General features: G+C 39.8%; 1 protein-coding gene across 2 annotated transcripts in view; it reads right to left on the reverse strand.

Annotated features, from left to right (window-relative positions):
- The window catches only part of tmem255b (transmembrane protein 255B), a 28,597-nt gene that overhangs the window by 4,159 nt on the left and 6,100 nt on the right, over positions 1-18,338 (reverse strand). Inside the window, exons 4-7 of one of the 2 annotated variants that reach the window (XM_088647328.1) lie at positions 12,308-12,397; positions 7,559-7,639; positions 4,801-4,886; positions 3,122-3,281 (exon numbers count right to left, since the gene is read on the reverse strand). In XM_088647328.1, the coding sequence (XP_088503454.1) occupies positions 3,122-3,281; positions 4,801-4,886; positions 7,559-7,639; positions 12,308-12,397 (417 nt within the window). The remainder of the gene's footprint in view (positions 1-3,121; positions 3,282-4,800; positions 4,887-7,558; positions 7,640-12,307; positions 12,398-18,338) is intronic. The other variant, XM_088647329.1, reaches the window with a different exon arrangement.

The raw sequence follows: 18,338 nt of genomic DNA on the forward strand, positions 1-18,338 counted from the left end.
GCGTGACAATTAAAAAAGTAATGGCAATGTAACACAGTTTCATTTTAGTAAGTAAGTATGATGGCTTTCTTATATTTCAGCAAAGTTTTGCTTTTGCAATTATATTTTTTTTGTAAAAATGGAAAATAACAGTATGCATATTTTGAATATACTGTAGCACTTTATTCTACGTCTTAGATAAGACGAATGTGTTGCTGAATTGTGATTTGAAATACTGCGTTTTGAAAGAGAAGTTGTCTAGTTTCTTACAATATGTAGATGGTTGTGATGTGTTTTGATTTTGCTGCCGGAGGTTTTTAAAAACGAGAGAGTTGTGATTGCATAATTCGCTTAATTACGGTCGGTCGTTATTAATACGTCAGATTAAAAAAAAAAAGATTAATTGCTGTGAAATAAATTTTATTTTTCTATTTAGAGGATATGAGAGATCAATTGCATGTGCAATAGTTTGTGAAACAATTACAAATTCTGTTGTTTATCACAATGCAATCTAAGTTTGAGAGTGTTGTAACCGTGCTAAATCCCCTGACAGACGCCGGCGTCCGGAACTTCCGGTAGGGGAGTGTGACGGTCTTTTGAAAGACCAGGGGCGCATCTGGCATGGACTGACTTCAGAGCAGCAATACATTTTTTTTAATTTAGAATGTTGCTTACAGCTGTCATCACTACATGAACAATTTAAACACAACATGCCTTGATATTCCCATCAGGAAGACGGTATAGGGTACCAAATTCAGTTAAAAAACCTTTATAAGAAGTATTTTGTCTCCTCAGCAATAAAACTGGTAATGAATGTATGTAAATATAGTCCCCCCCCCCACCACCACCACCACCTATGCGTTTTTTTCCATTTATTTATATATCACATACTGTTGTTGTGTTTTTATGTGACTCTTGTGTTTTGCTTGTGTGGTTTGTATGGGTGGGAGATGACAAAGGCAAATTTCCATAGTAGTGGACGATAAAGTATCTATTTAGATCTACTCTTTTAACTATGTATCCTAACATTCTGTGTACCTTTTGTCTAGAAGATGTAGATGTGTCTGCAAGATATCTGCAATTCTCAGTCATGTCTAAATGTTTGTAGAAGCAGCAAAGGAAATTTGTAAGTGTTTCCTGATCTTCCTGGTTTGGTATTAAATGCAAACCTGACCAGTTTACTTAGTATACCATAATCTCAGTCACTGGTACAAATAATCTAATTAACCTAATTATAACTGTAATCAATTTAATAATTAAGCTTTCATGAGAAAACTTTATAAAAAGTCTTTACATACAATATGACATGCTCTGTATGTACCCATTATCATTATCTCTTGTTCAGACAGCTCTTAATTTAATTAAGTGAGACCTGACTTTTGTAACCCATGTTTACTACCCCATAGAATGCTATTATCATACAGATATTGATTAAAGCTAAATTGGTAATAATTTCTATACACTTCCACATGATAGAACTAAAACAAATTAGTGTATAATTGTTTTTTTTTCATTTTGGAATAAGATGAGATCCTCAGATCAGTATTAAGGTTGTTAAATGGGCAGAATGACTCCCTCCTTTGTGCCGTTTCTCATTTTCTTATTAGCAGTCTTCTCAGTAATGGGTGCTATCCTTGTCTTGAGAGACTTGAAATATCCTGAAAAGTGGTTCATCTATTTTGTTTCATTTGACGTGCTTCAAGTTCCTGCTGACAGTCAGATGAAGACACGGCCCGCACTCAGACTGGTAAGGCCAGGACCATGGGGCACAATCTGCACTCCTGACAAAACCTCTTCCGGACGAATGGTTTAAAGCGTCTCTGTTACTATTTTTAATCTGTGTGGTTTTTCATGCTAAATAATTATTCATGCCGCTTCTGAAATTAGGTCACCCCAGCAACACAAGGGGAGTTTGTTGGGGAATATAATAAAAGCAGAGTTTACACTTATATAGATGAATACCAGGAGATCATTTTTTACACAGTGTGCTAAATAATTTGTATAGCTTGCCGAGAAATATCCTAAAAGCCTATGAAGTGATATATAAGCAACTTGCATATTTTCAAACAAGAATTCAGAAAGCAACATGGACATTCACCCCAAATTGTTAACTGTCCATCAGCTTATGATGGGTTTGAATATGATGTTACAAAGCATGATACACTACAGTGGTGGCTACAGCAGATGTCTGTGGAAAACGTTAAAGCTCGCGTTGCCTATTTTATACATCCTCCTTAGAAAGACATGGCAAAAGTAACCAGTTTTCGGCAGCCACACATTTTAATCATACTGAAACTACAATACTATCAATACTGACAGCATGCTGTAGCTTGGTGTTGGTATGGAGACGGGAGAAATTTAATGTGCATTACGAAGGCGTTCAGACCTCTGCTGGTCCGTCATCACAAAACTTCCAGCTTCATTACACACCCGGGAATCAGCTATGATTGGAAAGTGAAGACCTTCTCAGGAACATCGGTACTGCCGAAATCAGGGCTTCTGATATAGCTGGGCATCACTAGAGGCCCATAAACCTGATTACAGCAACCAGACAACTCCGGGATACTGTGCTAGTGCCACAGCCCTTCCTGGCTCAATGAAAATAGACCTTTTAATGTCAATGGGACTGAACCCAGGCAGAAAGAAAGGCAGACCAGCAGATCTCCGAAATTGGAGAAACTCCAGAGCAGTTCAATTTACCGACTTTCTTAGAGCCAAATTCATGCCACAATGTTGCGTTCCCACGTCAATATATAAGGATTTTAAAACATTAAAGAATAACAGAGGCAACTAGTTCAAGAGCTTTGTAGCTCTTTTGCAGGTGATTTTTCCAGTTACTCTTGGAGCACCCTATTTTTTCTGTGTTCTGCTGGGTACGTTGAAGAGGCCATTGTCAGGAAACAGTCACAGCTTCAGTAACAGAGGTAGAGTAAATCACTCTGCCTTCATCTCTACATACTGTGTAGCACAGCGGGTGTAAAGTCATAAGGGAACACTCCAGGATAAAGAGATACACATAGATACTGGATACACACAAGAGCAGTGCATGGCTAAAGGCAGAAATGCTCTGCTCCCCGTGGGTTGTAACAGGAGTAGGAGAACTCCAGGCTGAAATCGGATCAGAGCAGTGCGTGTTTCTTACTATGTCTTTGAAAGCACCCAGGATGGCGGCGGTGACGATGCCCAGGAACAGGCCCAGGATGTTGAGGACCACGGAGGCCCAGAGCAGGCGGTAGAGGTGAACCACGTCCGTGCAGCTGCTGACCCCTGTGTACTCGTAGTACTGGGAGAAGTGCTCCGGGCTGGAAGGGAACAAGGAGGCCTTCAGCTGAGAGAGGATAGATATGAACCCCCAAAACAGACATCTCTGCCCCAAAGTCACACAGCCGCACATCTTGCTTGTAGTGTGTAGTGGGCATAGTTCACAGTTCTTCATGCCGAAAGTGTAACAGATCACGTTTTATTGTTCTGTGCTTTCTGGGGCAGATGGTGCGTGCGCAGAGCAAACTGCAAAGGGTGAAACGTCATCTCTGACACAGCTCATCAGATCTGTGGAAAAACTGAGCCGCATGCAGGCGCAGACACAGCGTTTTGCCTTACTTCTCATTTCATTATCCATATCACACCATGCTCCAGGAAACAAGTCCTGTGTTTTTAAAGCAAGTACCACCGCAGCCTGTGTACTGAAAACTGAGAAGGATTAAATATGCTGCTCCAATCCAGTTGATATTAGTGCCCTTTTGATGGGTTTAATGTCTCTCAAGTATATGGGCTTGCATACACAGTACTTCAGTTGTCATGGTAAGAGCAAAGGTGAGCTGTCATAAATAAAGTAGAGGATAACCACTGTATGCGGTACAGTATTTTGATAGTGTGGAGAAATCATTAATTTAATTCTGTAAATTAGTTTCTTCTAGATCTATATGAATCTAATATCTGAATTACTTTGGGGACACACTTGCTAAGAATGAACTTGTTTATGAGTGGAGAAACTGTAGTGTTCCAATATGCCAACCGAAGTTACAAAAACCCACATAAAACTGTTCGACTAACTTAGCTCACCTGTGGGCCTGCCATGTTGGACTAGATTTTATTTGGGCTTTCAGTTTTCTGCATCCTTGAGTTTGCTCCAGTTGTTTTAGAATTGTAATAAAATCTTCATTGCATTCAGAAACATGAGCTCCAATTGATGAAATTAAAAATAATTAACCTCTTTAGACCTGTCCATAATTGTAAGCTTAATGTCTTTGGAAGACTACAATAAAGTATATGTTGCATGGGCTGCAGTGTAATTAGTTTCTAGACAAACACTTGTCCCTGCCTGAGTTATATGCTGTTAAACGGTTTATACATGAGCTTTGTAAATGGATTTCTGAGGCCGTAACTGTCTCTTTATAGTGCAGAAAAAAAATAGATATAAAAAAATCTATATTTAATCCTTAACTGCTATTGCTGCTTAGGACTAATTGGTATGAAATCCAATGTATTACAGGCTGTGGAAAGACATGCAGAAATTATACTGAATACTTAAAATCTAAATGAACACTTACAAATTAGGTCAAAGCCCTACGTATTAAAACACAAAATATAGAAACAGACAGGACTGGCAATACACATAAATGACATGGAGGTTTAAAAGTTGCTAATGTATTCACAACCATGTCATGACTGTACATGTTAAACAAGGCCTTGAAGCAGTCTTGCTTTGCCATTACAGTGTGGAGCCCTGCTGTTGTGGAGGTGCTGAAATCTGTGTGTGTAAGAAACGCATCCTACAGAACTGAAAGGAGCTCAACTGTGCGACAGGTGGCGTCATCTTACCTCTCGCAGTTGTAAAGATCACAGCAGTAGCAGGTGTTGCTTTTCACCCTCATCTTACACTTACTGCCAAAGGTGAAGCAGGACACCTGGCAGATGGAAGTGATACATGTTATAGAGGAATTTATTCAGGTAAAATATGCCTCTCGATCCAATATTAAATAACTTAAGCCTAGGAATTTACCTCTATGTGTTAACATGTTGGAACAAAGCCCTCCCACCCCCCACAAAAAAATACACTAGAGTTCAGAACAGCCTCACTTTGAAAAATATTACCTCAATTTGTATCCCCCAGACAAGAACCCTTCACATTTTAGAGTCTTTCACATTAAATGTTTGTCTCGTGGCAATGTGTTACACCACCCATGCTGGTGTATTTGACAGAAGATGGGCTCTCAGCAGTGAAAAGAGCAGAGTCAATTTCGAGGAAAAGTGAAATGCTACAGCTGCAAACTGCCAAATTGTCAAACTGTTCATGTTTCAGACCTCCAGGATAAGCTATAATTGGATGTGATAAAGCACCAGCAGATTACTTTGTATTACATCAGTGTTTTTGTTTGGATAAAAGCACAAAAAAACCTCTTCTGCATGGTATGTAGATTTTTAAGTACGTGAAAGACAAGTTAACCGAATGCTTGGAATGACAAACCATTTACAATTAGACCGAAGCCACAATCTGCAGTTTCTAGTTGAATAAATGTGGGATGGACAAGGAGATTCTCAAAACGTGTGTTTCCTGGAACTGGCCTTCATTTTTTCTTTTTATAACGTTACAATTTTGTTACTCAGTCAAATGAATTAAGGAATAACCTGAATCACAACCCCTGGGTTTCTCGGAGGTACAGTATTACACTTCTCAGGAGTGTTGTGTGGGATTTATTCCTGCCAGGTTATCCAGTGTTTTTCTGTCAACTCCTCTTCATTCCTTTCCTATAAGCATGAGCCATCTGTTGAGCTGAGATCTCACCAAGTTGCCAAGAGTGGTTAATATTCAGGGCAGGGGGCCAGGCATCTCCCCAGGGAATATACTGGGAGAATCTCATGAACAACACGAACAGATTAAACGCCAACATTAAATCCTGGTTACCGGATTCATCAAATCCCATTTCCCCAGGGTTACAGACAGGGCATAACTCACTTTATCACAGTTCTTTAATCTACTAATTTGGCAGAAAAATTAAATCAATGAATATATTAGATTTAACAAGGGAAGCGGGTAATGAATACAGCTGACAAATGCCAACAGAGAAAAATGAAAAAGTCAGGGGCTTGAGCTCCTGTTTGGTACAAATAATATAACAGCCCTAACAGCAAATGTAACTAAAAATAAGATGCTCTGGCAGCTCTTGGGATTAAGCAAAGGAATGTTAATACTTTGGAATGTTATCAGAAAAGAAATATATTACAGTGAGATCTGCATCATGACATTTGCATTATAAATATAAAGAATGAAAGAACCTATTTTCTCTTTACCCAATGCTTAAGGAACTGAGGCATATCAAACTTTTTAAAAGATAGTCGGCTTCCTCTGTCAATGTTAGGAGTGGAACTGCACATTAATTAAACATTAGGTCTTTAAATCTGAAATTAAAATACTTCTAAAATTATTCCCTATGTAGAACATTTTACACAGAAAAACAGAACTAAGAACAATTCTGCTGCAGTTCATGTAAAAATGTTGGTAGTATAATTGTATAGCAAATGTTAAAGTAAATGTTTCTTAAATATGCAGGGATATGCATTGGTGGGACATCAGATAGTCAGGATTACATTTTTTCCTTCTAAAATGTCCTAAATCCTTGGATTCTTTATTTGGAATCACAGCTTGTCTTTATTATAATTCGCTCATATGAGGAATGAAGCAATGAGGACTGAAAAGGAGATTTTGAAAAGGAGGCCCTGTTTATGTACAGTAACACAAAATCCTTTTGGAAACTGAACTGAACAGTACAGAAGGATGTCGAGACATGCTTCTCCCTTGAATTATTTTTCTATGAAACACCTCAGAGATGAATGATATGTTAATGTCTTATGAAATGATGAAGGCGGTGAAGGCAGAGCTGGGTTATTTGAGCTGAGGCATGCCGTTAACAACTAACAACATAAGTCCAGAATTCAAATCCACTCCAAGCCACAGAAGAGGCGACATGTCTATTTTGATGGCTTACTTGGGCTGCTGTAGTTCCTAATGCCCTTTACTGCTCATTTGAGTAGGATGCTTCTGCAACTGTTCCATTGTAATGAACCCATCAAACCTGTTTTTATACTGAACTCAAGGGAGTCAGCAAGTGCTCAAATGACAACAGAATGGGCTTAATGTAGGAATGACTTTTTTTTCAAGGAAGCCATTGCTTGGGTTTTCCCTAATATACTGTATAAAGACATTAAATGGGAGGCTGCAAGCTGGCTACACCTTGTTCAAAAAACGCAGTTGTGTACTGGAAAAAGAAAGGACTAGTCAAAACAAGTATGTTATGTCTGACACCTGTGGGCCTTCACCAATCAACAGGATGACCATAAAGAACATCGGACAGTTATTTTTTCCCCCATTACTCTTTCACCTGCTTTTTGTTTTTCTCCAGTTTCAAGACCGAACGATGGAATCGGACTGATGTCATGCCGTTAAGTCAGGCCATAGTTTGATCAAATCCATTCCAGTCAGAGGATACTTATTCAAGGCCGTGTTCAGTTCTGAACATCATGTCACCAGTGAGACTAACAGTGCAGTGGTGCTCCTGAACAAGCTGGCCTGGATTCTTACCTCGGTGTGGTAGTTGTCATACGCATACCCAGAACCACTGGTGTAAAACTCACACCTTCCTTCAGACAAGGGTCTTCTATCCTGTGGCAGAAAGATAGTAACTGGAAGAGACTGTGACGTGACTTTCAATACATCCTGTTATATACAGTAATATATTCAATATACTCTGTGTCAATGCTGCTTGTTAAAGGTATTTCCCTGGCATTATTTTAAGTACAACCACATTTAAAATAGAGAAGAGGACACTGTTGTGTACACAAGGTGTTATGGAGGTATGGAACACCAATCACATTGTCAAATGGATAAGATCCTCCAATCAATTAGATTCGAAAATACAAGTGACCAAATGAGTGGATCATTCTTATATCTCAAACTGCTATGTGCTGGTTATATGAAATTGAATCTGACATGTCATGATAGGGAACTTGCATACCGTGTTTACAAGGAAGCCAAAAAAGATCGACAACAAGAAGAGAAGAAAAAGTTCAACAGAACCTCATCAAAATGCAGATTATTATTATTGTGACTGTGAGGTCAATGGAATGTTCTATTAAGTTATACTGTAAACCAAAGTTATCCCTCTCTTTAAAAGTCCCTGTCTAAGACTAGAGACAATGTCATGTGAAGAATGTCTAGTATTAGTAGTGGCACTTTACAGGTTTAAAAATAATAGGGGCAGGAGTGGTGAACACAAAGAGGGAGAGGTTTCTAGACCAGACTCTTAAGATTAATCTTACAACTCCCCCTGCTGGTGCACTACAAGCTTTTATCTGAGGGGGTTACAAACTCCACTTCAGGATTGTCTCCTAATCTGCATTCAGGTCTTAGTTACGCAGTTGGTTTAGTTATTCAATTAACTGCGTAATTGCTATACTTCTGGTCTTAATAAAACCAGGCCCAAGGTGTTTTAGACAGAGCTGTATTTTTTACTGAAGTAGTTCTGACTGTTGTAATTGACCATTACAAAAAAACCTTATATACAGGTATCGCAAAGAAAATAAATTGGGTATTTTTTTAAGTGACCATAGACTAATGTTATGACTTTCTTGGAGTCTGAGATCCTTGATCTACAGTAGATAGTTTTTCTAAATAAACAGTTAAAACAGAGTCTCCGTTTTGTAAACCCGGTGCTGGGAGCTGAGATCTTTGTCACAGAACAGATGATTTAAGCATATTTAAGCATTGCATATGTGGCGCTAAATGTGAGGGACTCTGACGTGTTATGTAAATCTACGATCACCAGGATACACAGAAAGGTCCGGGTTACTTATAGTACAGTGTCTCGCAATTCATTCACTTTCACAAACAACCCTCCAGAGAATCTTTAGCTTTGAGGCAGGCACTCTTTTTGACATGGTTTTAAAGCTCTTTAAAACTGTAACCGAATTGGAAAAGGTTAATTAACGGCAGGGCTGCTGAGGTTGTATGGAGCCAATGCGAAACAAGGTCATCCAGTAGGTAAATCCTTTCAGGCGCAGTGAATTTATTTAAAGCTTTACAGGCTTTAACTCTGTAGTTTTTCCTCCTGGTGTATTCTAAGTACTGTACAGTAGCTGCCATGGGGCTACCGGAGTTTGTATGTTCTCCCTGTGTTCGTGTGGGTTTCCTCTGGGTGCTGCGATTTCCTTCCACAGTCCAAAGACGTACTGGTAGGTTAAACAGCATGTGTGGGAAAACTGGCCCGGGTGTGTGCGTCTGTGTGCGCTCTGTGATGCACCCGTTACTTGCTGGGATAGCCTCTGGATTCCCCGTGACCCTGAATTGGATAAAGCCGTTAAAAAGTGGATGGATCAAAGAAAAGTAATTTCTGCTTTGTGTCTACACGCTGTAGCACATCGTGAAAAAAGTTTACAGTGGGGGCTCCCCGGACTCTCAAGCAGGCCTTCTACAGCTCAGAACACCTCAAAGCACTCTTGAAGCATGAAACTCCTGAAGGATCAACCAAGAGCTGACGATACTGTGCATGTCCCTTGCCAAGAGGGAATAATACAGTCTGAAGATCTGCATCTTTAACAGTGTTTTTCCCAAAGTTGAGAAATAGCAGGTGGTTCAACAGTTATAGAAAGAGGCAGTTTTCTAATTGAGAAAGAAACTACCTCCGTCAGGGGTTAGCAAACCAGACAGACTGATAAAAGCTCGGGGCACATGTCAGGAAGATTCCCTAAAGAGAGGGAGCAGGGATTGAAAGAGCTGTGTTTCATTATCAAAACAGAAAGTTTATAAGCAAACAGACAAGCGAGGTAGAAACAAAGTTTAACTTTGACAAAGACAGTAGGAGGAACTCACACATGTGATTGAAATGCCTCCTAAAATACCAATACTACTCTCATAATTAATCTTCAGTGTGTGGAAACCCAGTTGAAAATGAAAGATGGACTGACACTTTTTTTTTAAAACAAGTCTATGGGAAGCAAGATTCATGGCAAAATCGAAGGAAATACACAGGATTATTGAGAATAAATTGTTGACATTGGGAGCACAGAGGGCATCATGCTACAACAACAAGCAGACTCAACAAACAACACAGCTAAACGATGTAACATGAGTGATATGTCAGGTTGATTCGATTAGGTACTGATCAGATGGATCATATGCCCTTTCTTTCTCTCCATACAGTAAATCTAATTCTAATCTAATGCAATGCATGAAGTGTAACAAATGTACTGTTTTTACTGCTCAAAAAGGCAAAATTTTGTCTTGGATTATCTCACTAAACTGCCAGGGATTGTCTCCTGTCAGTAGAAGCTCATTTAAGAGCAACAATAATGTTTTTCTTTCTGAAAGTAAGAGCCGGTTGGCTCTCAAGGTCATTGTGAGAACACATCGAAGTGTCTTTGCAAACATAACCTGATATTAAGTTCCCATTTGCTTGAAGAGTAGTATCTATGATTAGTACCTGATCAGTATAGTATATAAATACCTGGATTACATCAACTGTAATGCTTAATAACTTATTTTTTAAAGCTTTTATGGCCTTATTATTCCTAGTAGTGACATAGTTATCGCCTGCGCTCATTTTATCCCTGATTTCTCCAATAACGTGCCAAGACACGGAAGCATACACCATAAATCGGCACCATCCAACAAGGCAATCAGGAGAACTGCGGAGCGTGCAGGAGAGCTCTGACTGTGAAATGAACTTGTCTCATTTGTCACTCCACCAGGCCTGACCTCCTCTGTACCCTGGACACTGTGGAGGGGATTTAACAATCATCGCTAATCTGAGGCAGGCCACTGCATTGCTAACATCTCAATTAGGCACAATTTGCTTTGTTCTATAATGAAGTGTCAGCTTCAGCTCAAAATAAAAGAAGAGAACAGCTCACATCAAATATTTTAAGAATGTGTGTTGACGTTCAAAATATTATTATTATTATTATTATTATTATTATTAATAATAATAATAATAAATAAATAACAGATCTGCCTCAATATCAGACAAAATATTTTCTTCCAAACAAAAGCAGTTTTTATGATCAGCAAAGGGGTTCAAGTTTAAAACTTGTTGATAGTGACATTCATAGGTATGTAATAATGTCACACCAATGGAATCTGACCTGTTACTGGCAGTTTCTCTGTGAAATCAGAATGTGATACAGAAGTTCAGTAGTGTTCGCTTACATAAGCTAATCAGTTTCATTGATAGTGCCAATTAAACTGATCTGTGAGGCTTTGTATAGCTTGCTTAGAGGTTTCAGGGTGACACTAAACACAATGACATGATGGTCTGTTATTCTGTTAGCTTTTATTAACATTTTGTTTATGGCAGTATATCCCATAAAAAATGTATTTGTATAGGAAACCCAGTTTAATTCTCGTTTCCAGTTGTCACTGACATTCAGATGAGCACAACCGTAACTCTGCTTCACATAATAAGTGTCTATGATTACCATGCCAAAATCGAGAGTCATGGAGTGAAGCCTTGAGATGGTCTGGACCATATTGTGAAGCACACTTTTATACATTACATATTCCACTGAGTTGTGTATTGAGCCTATATAGAGTGACGACAGGCACAGATTCTGGAAATGTGTATGGTATGACAACATCACTCAACCACTCCTGGGTCCATGTTCATACTGTTCTTGCCAATTCTAACTTCCCTCAGCATGTGAGGGAGTTTAAGGGATTACTTGTACAAAAAAGCCCTTTTCTGATTAAAGTAGATAAATTCTACAGTACTTGCACGCAGATGATTTTTCTCAATGCAAGACTGTGGGGATACCAGAAGACCAGGCTCTGGGCTGGGAAGCAGTATCATAGATCATAGTGGGAGCACCCACCGGCACAACCTGTCCTGGACATTGGATTATTGTGTATCAATAATGGATCCTTTAATTGGTTTATTTTTATTTTAGTGGCGCCACAAATTTAGAATAATGTCCTTAATGATGCAAGCTAATGTGGCCAAGAAATCAAAGCAATGAGATGACTATGTACTGTAGCCGTGCTGTGGTTAATGATGGATTATTATACTTCATGTACTGGGCACACACACAGTAGCTGATGGAGACTACTATCCATGAATGATTGTGTGTATAGTTCATTTCTCCGACAATCTGAGTAACATGAGATGAGAATGGGAACTGAACTGAGGAATACGTATCTCAGAGATTTTCAAATACACATCCATGGGGGTGCTGTTCAAGTCCTGCGTCTTATAAAAGTCATACAAAAGGTCAGTATGGAGTGGTAATGACTGGACAGTCAGACCTCGGGCTGCAATAAGAGGGCATCAGGGATACTCACGATGAACTCTGCTGCGATGACCCCATCCACAATGGCGCAGAAGAAGGTGGCGATGACCCCAATGCTGACAAACACGATGGATGCGACCAGCTGTTGAGCAGACACAGGGCATGTCACACTGTCTATTAACTGAGACACAGAAGCTCACGGGTTTCACGCGACAGTGTTTGACATCATTTCAGTTAACTGCAATCTCTCCGTCATCAAGGAAACCACGCCTCCCGATCCAGGCCACGTTCAGACGTGATGAGGTAAAAAAGTACGTTGGTTCATCATTAACTGGTACAGTATCAAAAGGCACCTCACTTAAATAATTTCCACAGTGCTCCATCCTGGCAAAGAATGATTTAAAGTAAGATGCAGAAGCACAACTGTAAAAAACAAACAAACAACCGGAGTCCCACTATACAGCTTTTCATCACCTTAAAATTACTAAACATCATGGTGCCCCTTAATTAACAGCCTCATAAATAATCATAGAAAGGCACGATCTAGGTATACAAAACTGCATACCAGTAAATAAAAACCATCAATCTCATTCATCATCAAGGAAACAAGTAAAATCAATTTCAAAAGAATACTGTTGAGCAATGAAGAACCAACACAACATTCAGCTACAACCAGGCACATTTCACCTGACTGACTTCCAGACCCTGTTCTTTGTTGAACAGAGCTTGTATCTAAAAAATACAGCACAACTCAGTGGTCTCTCTCCTACACAGTTTTGATAGCCATTTTTTTAAAGAAACTACAGTAATCAATTTTTCCTTTCAATATGTAACTTTATAATGAGGGAAGAGTGTGACCTGGGTCTGCTTCTCCTGAATGAGCATTTTCCTCTCTCATCCAGCACATTGCTCTACTGGGTTTGTCATTTCCCAGAGAGCAACAGTGCTTGCACATGGTTGGCCGGGGGTTGTTATTAAAAATGACCTCCATCCCCTGCTTGGATTTCATGCTTGAGCAACTTATTGATTTTCCTCTCCCATAGCGTAAGTCCAATTCTAAATGCATTATTAAAGTTATGACAAACACTCTTTCCAATTACATTATTTACGTTTAACCTTTAACCTGCAAAAAAAAAATGCAGAATTGTATCTGTAAGAATGTACTGTATGGATGGTATTGAACCTAACAGGGTTCACTGACCGAGGCAGACAAACAGCTGAGGTTCTGAGAAGAGCTTTTGTCTAAACGTTGTTTCCAGCTCAAACACCTCAAGTGGACAATCACTACTTTTTTTACTTTGTCTAGAGAATGAACATTATCAACAAAGAAATCCACACGAAGAGGTGACCTTTGTGAGAAACCTTTGCATACAGCATTTAGTTTATTGTCAGCTCCTGAGCAGAATACTTTTTTATTACTATTTTATTTATTGAGCAGTAGCATGTACATCCAGAAGGTGTTTTCATGATCACTTCCGGGATACTCAAAACAGTTTGACTCTGGCTTCCTAAAAGTTTAACTGGCCCTTTGTTCCAGCACTTCCATACATCCCAGTTTCATGACATCAGAATCCCTACAAATTATTTCACCCCCAGAACTCTCTCCCAGCTGTAAAGCATGGTGGAGGCAATTCTGCAGCAGGGACTGGCGCACTGGTCAGGACTGCAGGGAAACCGGACGGAGCGAAACGGAGACAGATTCTGCCCTCTGCAAGGAAGATGAAATGGGGAAGGAGGTCCACCTTTCGACATGACAATGACCCTAAGTTCAGAGCCAAACCAACGGGGGAGGTGCTAAAGAACAAAAACTGAAAACGTCCTCAAGAGCCCTGACCTCCTTCCAACTGGAAATCTGTGGAGTGACTTGAAGGCTGCAGTCAGAAGCTTCCTCCTATCTTGGATTCATGGCCAGTCGGGCCTTTTTTGAGAATATGGTTTTGGAAATGTTTGTTTTTTGTGCCCTCTAGAATCCTACAGTAATGACTCCTACATTCTCACGCCACCGCACTATGTCTACTGTACACTGTTATGCGAGAAGTTCAATGAAGACGTGATGGAGATTTTTTGACTGTTTTTTGTTCAGTTTGTACCCTTACGGAGCAGTGAGGATCAAAACGCAATGCACAAAAAAGCATGCTGTGGAGAAGAAAGCTCTCTAAGGTTTATGACATCAGCAGAAAACGTAAAGAGTGGATAAGCTGTGTGAAGTATAAGAGTCCTCAGCTTTCACCTTTCAAAGATAAGCATTTAATATTTATTATGTACCATATATTTCATTTACTGTATAAATGTGATTATATATTATACATTATTTCTTTTATTATATTTTCATTTCCAACAGATTTTAGTTTAGGTAGGTCCATTCATTATATATTTGTAACACTACATATATTAAAGTATAACTGGATGACATTATAAAATCTCATGCACATATCCCTATTTATTACAAAAGGTGCTAAGTTTATCCAACACAGATTTGTCACTTTGGAGGACCTTTACCCAAGTATTGGGCAGATGTCCGCTGTACACCTGTGTGTGCTCAATGCATATCCCCACCTGGCCAAAAATTTTACAGGAGCCATACAACGCATTATAAGAAACTGAAGGTCGTTTTATGACACCATTGGCGGACATGATATGTGCCAGGAAAATGTTCATTAAACTTTAAAGCCAACTAAAGCAAATAGCTCAGGGATGGGCAAACAACGCATGCCTTAAATCACAGTGTGCAGAGCTCAGGCACCTCTGCTATCAGGCCGAACCACAGACACCCACTGCTTCTGTTGCTATGGGAACCATTCAAGAGTATCAGATTAATAGCCTGTGGAGCTAATAGAGTGAAAGAATTACTTCTTACATTGGTGCTATCTGGGAAAAGGTCATGAAACACTGTCAGATTAAAAACTACTTCATTTATAAATCAGTTAATTAATTTGGTAGATTATTATAAAGTCCTCTCACCCTGGGCTCTCATCATTTCAATTACAATGCCGCATTCTAGACGCCACGTGCGACAGTTCCTTGCTAACAGCAGGTCTGTAAAACTGCTGATTGCTGTGACCTTATAATTTGCGGGAGGCCAGTTTGGTTCCTTTGAAGGTTAATTTTGTTATGTAATAAGAGGTAACTGAGTGCGTGGTCTTGCAATGGGGTTTCATCTTTGCGATAACTTATTGACACAAACTGAACATAGAAAACAGGACAACCACAATGTCTCCAAATGAAAGGCAGTAAAGGACTCAAGGCCATTCTCCACCTCTCTCTTCTTGTCATCTGGATTGTGCCCTCCTTAAAAAGCATGTAAATCAATAGAACCACAGCACTTTGAAGCTATGCAGGGAAACAATGTTGATGTCCTTTGGATAACAGTTTGATCCATTTCAGAGCTTATGAGACTCTTGTAAAAACGTCACTTGAACAAAAAAGCAATGTTTAGTTATTATTTTAACTTCACTCACATGTCAGGACATTTTTCTCAAAATAAAGAAGGTTGTTTAGCAGCGGTGACTGTTGATGTGTGTCACTTACCTGCCATAACAATAGAAGGAGCACAGATCTCACAGATCTTGTCAAAAAGAAATTGAGAACATATTTGTTAAGACTACAATCAAAAACGTGCCACCTCCTAATGTACAATTTAACTGTCCTACATTAAGCTATAAAATGGCCAACAAGACACCGTCATTCCCTTACGAAAGCCTCAGCTCGTAGTTCCTGGATTCTCCGGCTTGCACATGCTTTCCTAGCTCCACATGGGACAGCGGAAGTGGACCAACCAGAAGACAAGATCCTTTGCCAACATCGGGGATGTCAGAGACCTGCGCACTGTGACGTAAAGGCCTGACAACGCCATTGCATGGAAACGATGTCTGTAGCTCCCAAACAACTGATGGATGTGAGCAGGCTTATGAGTCTTTCTTGCCACCCAATTGTGTCTATACAGCAGCTGTTGTAAGGATCCCTTGGTTGTTTCCCAGAATCAAATGATCTGGTCACCCTCTCATGACATGCAATTGACAAGATTTGGAAAATTATGGGTAAATAAATAACCCTTACACTAATATTGCACTTTTCTGGACACTCCACTCAAAGCTCTTTACAGGTAATGGGGATCCCCTCCACCAGCACCAGTGTGCAGCCCCACCTGGATGATACGACAGCAGCCATAATGCACCAGTACGCTCACCACACACCAGCTCTCAGTGGGGAGGAGAAAAGAGTGACGATTCTGGTAATGGTACAGAGTAATGGTATTTCTTTCAGTGCTGCTACAGTATGTCTCAGGTGGAGGGATGAAACCTGAATGCACCAGCAATTTCATGTGGCAACGGCTCTGCAGAAGCACATACACTCTTTCAGCGACCCATGGCGTATTTTAAAGTGTGATTTACACCAATGAACGTCTATGCTCTTTATCTGTGCTAACTCACTAGCAACCAGCTCTAAGCATTTTTGTGTTGTCATACATTTTAGTCATTTCCTACTCAGGAAGACTACAAAAAGGAAACCTGACCCATACTGCAAAAATTCATCCTATCATTTACAGAATGAAAATGATTTTGCACATTGGGTGTGACAATTAATGTGTCAAAGGGCTTTAATATATAAGACATTTACACATTTTACTTAAAAATTGCAAAGAATTTTAGAAAAGCAACAATGTCAGTTCAGCAGAAAAACAGCCTTAGGGAACCCTGGGCTTAAATAATGAAATACCTCTGGTGTATTCTGCAGGAGATAAAGTTACAAAGTAATTGGGCTGGGGCAATTTGAGCAAGCCTGAGTTGTAAATAAGTAAAGAGTTGAGGTCAATTAAAAATTAGCAGGAGGTGAGAATGGGATGATCCTAATACAACATTCTAAAAAGCAGATCATCTATTACTGTAGCCTGGGAGATGTGGAAGAAGTATGTACTGTATTGTGACAACACAAAGTACAGTCAGCAAAACAGGGTTGTATCTCAGGGAGAAAACCATTAAACGTACACAGTAGGGTATTTCCCAAGGAAACCTGTTATCACAGTAAAAAGAGGAACATTCATGTGATGTATTGTTTGAAAAAAATGAAATTGCTGATTTGAACATTAAGTCCTTATAGCAGGAAAACAATTTCTTAAAAAGAAATGGTCAGTTCGTTTTTATCATTGATTTGAAATAGATAACTGACTGCTCTTCACGTCGCAGCTCCCGGCTAGGAACCACATGGCCACACACGGGAAAGGACGAGGAAGTGTAGGGAGAATAAGGAGACAGGCACCGCCCCCACTGACAGCACCGCAGTCCTGCAGGGGCCCAGAAGAGCACAGGGGTCACTAGGCTGAGAGAGCCCTCCCGGACTCATCTGACGCTCAGCCAGTTGTATGCTACAGCTGGAGATTCCCAGTTGCAGCTGGCCAGAGATAAGGCCCAGGCTTGAATCCACGATCATAGAGCTTAACCTGGGCTGTTTTACTGGTTGAACTACTCTGGAGACCCCCTGTCTTTTTTTCAATCTTTTCAATGGAGTTTCAGTTTTGTATTTGATTTTTTTCTTCTTCAGATAAATGTATTATGTATAAATGCTTCAGAAATCAACTCCGTTCCTGCTGTCTGGAGACATGACGTGCCTCATCAAATCTTGAAAAGTATGTCAATCCTTACTGAAGGAAACAGTTTACTCAGTTTTGTTTATATTGAGATAAAAGGCACAGGAGGTAACAGCAGTTTCAGAAAAGAATGAGCTGTATGGGGTAGAGGAATGGTGTCCACAAAGAATTAGCCTATGTTCTCCTCAGATACCATAGAGCAACGCCTGTTGTTTTAGACTATAGCACAATGGAAAAGAGAAGCATTCCTGATTCAGCTCTCTCCATCCAATGGAATTACTGCCTGGGGAGGGTTTTCATCTAATATAGCATTCAATTGTATGAATTGCACAGCTGACCAGCTATATATGCAGCATATTAAGAGGAATTTATGATTCAACATTTTTTCAAGCCACAGCAAAAATCATCAAACCATGGCAAAACATTTGAATCTCATGTTAGACACGTTTCCCTGCTGCAATGTTCAGACTATGTGGCACTGTTGCCTGCTGTATACCTG

This window comes from Lepisosteus platostomus, chromosome 2, assembly GCF_059453375.1.
Source record: "Lepisosteus platostomus isolate fLepPlt1 chromosome 2, fLepPlt1.hap1, whole genome shotgun sequence".
In the NCBI taxonomy this organism is placed as follows: Eukaryota; Metazoa; Chordata; class Actinopteri; order Semionotiformes; family Lepisosteidae; genus Lepisosteus; species Lepisosteus platostomus.